Raw genomic sequence first — 5,518 nt, forward strand, 5'->3', positions numbered from 1 at the left:
GAGGGCCCGGAGAGGATGAAAAGCTGCAGTGACAGCACAGGGAGAAACACGCAAGAGGCTGACAAGGTTCAGAGCAATGTGTATTTCTGTGAATGTGTTTGCACGGGTACACAAACGATGTATAATTTGATTTCACTCCTTTTTTGCCCTTTGAGGGAACTTTCTGGTATCCCCACCTCTGCCAGGGCTGGGTCTCTGAGCAGAGCACGGCAGTCCTCCCTGGCAGAGAGACCTCAGTACAGTGCTCCCGGCATCTGTCAGCCTGGGAACCAGCAGAGAGGGGCACCCACCACTGCTGCAGCCACAGGTCACCTCCCTCTGCAGTGACAAGGGCTGTGACACATGCCAGCAGCCGGCCAGGGCCAGGTTCCGCCCTTGCATCTTTCCATTTTCAACTACAGCTCCTGCTGTTGGCACACGCACCCGGGCACACCCACCACTCCTTTTCCTACTAAGTTCCTTGCAACACCCGTGCACATCAGTACTCCAAAACGCAAGAAAGGTGTCACCTGGGCAATCAGCCCCTGCTCAGGTGGCAGGTGGAGTCTTCTGCCCGAGGTGATTGCAGCGCCCGTGCACCGTGTACCTTCGCCTTGTTTTCATGCAGTTCAGTTTCAGGAGAAAAAGCTCCCAACCTTCCAGTCCAAACCTTATCTCCTTTCCCTCGCAGACGTGCTATCACCCGGGCAGCTGAACGCTGAAGGATGGCCTCGGTTTGCAACAGTTCTGCAGCCTCCCCTACGCGCGGCTTTGCTTTCACCCACGCAGGCGAGGGTGAGGGGGGAGGAGGTCTGTGCTGCAGCCGGGGCGCTCACCGGCCGGCTGTGGGGGGTCAGAGCAGTTTCTGTGTCACAGGCAGGCTCAGAGCCACCCCCCAGACTGCCCCTGGACTCAGGAGGTGACTTGGGACCTCTCATAACTCCCTGCATCTCCCAGAATAGCTTCAAGTCCCGAAAGATTTCTTTGGGCTAAATCTGCAAATTCTGACCAAATATTCAAAGCTCAGAGAGGGGTGTAACACGACCTGCGTGTCTGCCTGGAACCGCAGGACACCTGCACTCCCACTGCGGTCACCTCACCAGCCAATTCACCCCGGCTCAAACCAGACCCCAGAACCCTTCGGGGCGGGAGGAGGTCAGGGAGTTCAGCATGGCTGGTCACGGCCCTGAGCATCGGCAGCAGGGGGCATTTCAGCACAATCTCCCTTGTTTGCCGGAGGCTATTATTTCCTGAGGAAGGGGGGAACCTCAGAAAATGTTACTGGGAACCAGAGTTAGGAACAGGCAGCTGCAACAGCCAGAGCATGTTGGTATTTGGGGGTTTAAACATGTGAACCAGGGATGCACAAAGATCCCTGCGGAGCACAGCAGAAAGCAGTCTCTCCACAGCTTGGGCACAGGACCGGCAGCAGCAGAGTGCCAGGGCCCCCCCGCGCAGCAGGCCCCTGCAGCTCTGCTTTTGCTCCACCTATCCACACCGGGCACGTGCTGCCCAGGGAGCGAGGGGAAGGAGACGGAGGTCCACGTGCTTGGGTAGCTGTTGGGAAAAGCCAGCTCCACAAACGTTACCCCTGCGCAGGTTTACCACCTGCATAGCTGTGCTCTTCCCATCCTACAACATCTAAGAGGTGAGAGAGACCTCAGCCAGGGAAAGGGCTGCCCTTCTGCCCTGCTCCCTGCTGAGCATCCCAGCTCTGCGCCAGCTGGCTGGGATACCAAGCTCTTCCCAATAAAGACAAGGTAGCGCCGCCAGCATCGCTCAGAGTGTGTTTAATTAGACCCATCTCTTTAAGAGGACTGCACAAATGAAAGCTGACACAGTCCTGAATCGCAGCGCTGTAAGTGGAGGAAATCCAGGCTGCCTGGCTCTGTTTGTTCCATAAACAGGCAAAAGGAGAACTGTGAACCTTGCAGAGAAGCAAGGCAGGGCATCTCTGGGGGCCTCCACCCTGCACCCTCACTGATCAGCTCTGCGTCAGAATCAGTAGCAAGATTTCAGCCTGGCCACAGATTTGCTTTCATCTGTGAATGTCCTCTTTAAGTAGCCTTTTGACCACACAGCTGCCAGCACTGCGAACGCCTGCTGCCCCCAGCTGCACACTTCCCAGCACTGCCAGCACAGGGGAACCGGGAGCGGCTGAGGCTTTGTCGTTTCCCTCCAGAGGCGCAGACGGCTCCCAGCTGCACAGCTGTGTGAATGCAGGGAAGGCGGCAGCCCCATCTGCCTGGCCGGCATCCCAGCGTACACCAGAGTGCCTCGAGAGGAGGCCAGGCCCCTAGTAAATGCCGTAGGTGGGCTCCTCGGTGTCTCGGTATCTGTCCAGGTACCTCAGAGGCTGGTGGCGCGGGAACTTTAACTGTGGAGGATGGTAAACGGGCGGCCGCACGAATTCAAACACAGGCTCCCTCATATCTGTAAAGGGGTGATACAGAATGTTAGCAAGACAGCTCAGATCCAAACTCCTCTCCTTCGCCAGCAAGGGCCCCACGCGCACACGTGGTCAGGCATGCCCGGGTGAAGGCTCTCTCGGTGATATCTTGCAGCCTTTCAGTACTTAAAGGGGGCTTATAAGAAAGATGGGGACAAACTTTTTAGCAGGGCCTGTCGTGATAGGACAAGGGGGAATGGTTTTAAACTGAAAGAGAGTTAGACTAGATATAAGGAAGACATTTTTTACGATGAGGGTGGTGAAACACTGGAGCAGTTTGCCCAGAGCGATGGTAGATGCCCCATCCCTGGGAAAATTCCAGGTCGGGTTGGACGGGGCTCTGAGCAACCTCATCTAGTTGAAGATGTCCCTGTCCACGGCAGGGGGTTGGACTAGATGACCTTTAATGGTCCCTTCCCACCCAAACCTTTCTGTGGTTTGATGATATTTTAAAATATTCATTCAAAATGGCCTTTTAAAGGTTGTTTCCTCAGACTGCTGTTAGTTATGTGGAGGATGGCTCGATAAGTACCCGGTCTGTGCTGTAACAGATCCGAGACAAGTGCCAGGACCCAGCAAGAGCCTACAGCCGCAGCTCGCTTCACTGACCCTGTGCGTTACCCGCTGGGCCATGCCCCAGCCCACAAACAGGCCCCCTCCAGCATCCCTGCACACTGTGTTTCTTACTTAGAAGCTGGTGGAAGACCCAAGTAACGGAGCTGTCCCACTGACACTGGAAAAACGCCAGTCCTGCCGGGGTCATTGCATCCTCGTGCTTTCTGTAGAAGTCAAACGTGCTAAAGGTTCGCATCTTGAGGCTGTGGCTGGAAACAGACACAAGCGCAAGAGCTGAGGTCAACCTCTTTTCCTGCAGCACTCTGGTAGGCAACTACTTCCCCACATCATCCCAGAATCTATAAAACAGAGGTGGAAAAGGAAGTCAGTAAAAAAAAATCTCCAGCTTCTCCAGCTCTGTGCACATTTCTGCCCCAGGCAGGAGAAAACACTTTAACAGCCTGGTTTAAAGCAACAGGACTCCACAGTGCTTGCAGGGCTGGGATTGTGGCTTCAGGTGACACACAAACTCAAAGCAGCCCTGAACAACCCTGCAGATTAAAAGGAACTGCTCTCCTACAGCATTAACAAACGTGTCATCGTAACAACCAGTAACAGTCTAGCCAAGTGAGTGTGAAACTGCGCAGTGAAAGCCTGAATTACCATGGCATTGGCCGAACATCCTCACTGAAATCTATGGGGCAGTCTTGCTTGAAGAGGAGGAAGACGAAGCGATGGTAGCCAGTTCCCATGGCAGGGAAGGGGGGCAAGTAATGGCAGATCTCCTTACCCGACTTGATGTCGTTGCCTGGGATGTTCGTCCTGAACACAAAGAAGTTTACTTCATTATATATCCACCCACTTCCCTCCATTGGGACCAGCAGATTCACCCAGGATTGCAAGTCACCCTGTGCTACGTTTTGATGTGACTTATAACCTGTTTGACAAGTAGAGGCCGCTTTCACTGGAAGAAAAATCACACCCAGCGATGTGAGTGCCCAACAGCAGCAACACCTGGAACTGCTGCATCTTTAGCAGGACCCAGAACACAGGGGTAAAGAAGCTGATGGCAGGAGCACCAGAGAAAGCCACGGAACTGTCTTAGCAAATGATTATTCCCGAGCTCTGTTGAAGGAGTTTCTGCCCTCTACACCCGGGCTTTCCCTGAGCTAAGCAGCATGCGGCTCTGATGTACAGTACTCACACCAGCCAGTGGAGGTACTCCGAGTCCGAGTCTCTTAAATGTCCATCTGCAAACGCACACAACAGAGAAAGGCGACTTAGTGACAACCTGCTGTTTGCATCAACCCCAAAGTGAGAACTCCCAGACCCTCTTTGAACAGAGGGGGCAGCTCGAGACCTCCCAGCATTCCTTTCCTAGCAGAAAAGTAACTCATTCTTATAGGATTGAACTTAAAATGAGGGACAAAGAACTCTACACATGGAATTCCAAGATTAAAAGGACTTCTTGGTCAGCTGCTTCACTTCACTGTGCCTTGGTTTCTCAGGGCAAACAGCGCCAGCTAACCTACCTCCCAGGCAGACTGCCGAGGGAGAGAAGAGTTTGGGGGCAAACAAAAGATGGGAGTCAGGGAATTGCTTCCACTACACTGCAACATAGGTCCTGTCGCGTCACTGTCCCATCTCTCAACTGCTAGAGATCTGGGGAGGCTACAATCTTTCCTGCATATGTAATACATCCCTACTTAGAAGGTATTGTGCAGCCAAAAGAAACAGGAGCTAACCAAAAGCAGAGTGAAACAACCCTGTTTAAATGAGTTCTTTTTAAAGAACCTGCTACTCACCTGGATTTGTGAGCAACAAAGTCCAGAGGGAGCCTTTATCTGCCTCGTATGACACTGCAGGGGGACTGGAAGCCTAAATGAGCAACATAAAGAGAATGTAAATCACTCAAACAACAGGTTCCATTAAGACCAGGTCATGATTTCCAAGGCAAAGAATATGAACTTGTCATGGGCACGGCCATGCCACTGAGTAATCCAGCTCCACCTGGAGAGCCCCTCGGCGCGTTCATAAACATCAGCCGCCGATAGACAACAGTCCTGTTGCAAAGCTCTGTCCTTATCAGATCCAGGAAACACATTTCCTTCATCACAGAGGAAATACCCTTGTAAAAGAAATCCCCCAGAACGAACAATGCCCATTAGAAGCGTCTGACAAAAACACACAGGGTTCCCATGGGGTCGAGGCTGTTCCCCGCTCCCCTCACACACCTCTGATGGAGTCACCATGTTCCCATAGTAGACTGGCACGAGGTGCTCGTCTTCTTGGCTGTACTCCACCCTCAAGGTAACCCAGGGGGTGAACGTGGCCCCCTTGAACAAGTCACGAAATATCCCGCAGTGCTCCGCCACACGCTGCTTGTGGAACGGGCCGCTGGTCTTCTCCCACTCAGCTCTGACTTCATCGAGGGGGATCAGCACTGCAAGGAGAGAGAAACGCTGCAGGAGGCAGCTGGGGACCCAGAGCACCCGGGGCAGGGAGGGAGGTGGCGGGGCACAGACCAGTCCGGAG

At 53.6% G+C, this 5,518-nt stretch overlaps 1 protein-coding gene across 2 annotated transcripts in view; it reads right to left on the bottom strand.

Moving 5' to 3' along the window:
- Positions 1–2,161: 2,161 nt before the first annotated feature.
- The window catches only part of MRPL38 (mitochondrial ribosomal protein L38), a 4,334-nt gene continuing 977 nt past the window's right edge, over positions 2,162–5,518 (bottom strand). Inside the window, exons 3-8 of one of the 2 annotated variants that reach the window (XM_009572188.1) lie at positions 5,218–5,460; positions 4,789–4,861; positions 4,188–4,233; positions 3,647–3,805; positions 3,116–3,252; positions 2,162–2,412 (exon numbers count right to left, since the gene is read on the bottom strand). In XM_009572188.1, the coding sequence (XP_009570483.1) occupies positions 2,276–2,412; positions 3,116–3,252; positions 3,647–3,805; positions 4,188–4,233; positions 4,789–4,861; positions 5,218–5,460 (795 nt within the window). In that variant the 3' untranslated portion in view covers positions 2,162–2,275. The remainder of the gene's footprint in view (positions 2,413–3,115; positions 3,253–3,646; positions 3,806–4,187; positions 4,234–4,788; positions 4,862–5,217; positions 5,461–5,518) is intronic. The other variant, XM_009572189.1, reaches the window with a different exon arrangement.

This window comes from Fulmarus glacialis, unplaced genomic scaffold, assembly GCF_000690835.1.
Source record: "Fulmarus glacialis isolate BGI_N327 unplaced genomic scaffold, ASM69083v1 scaffold28732, whole genome shotgun sequence".
Taxonomy (NCBI): Eukaryota; Metazoa; Chordata; class Aves; order Procellariiformes; family Procellariidae; genus Fulmarus; species Fulmarus glacialis.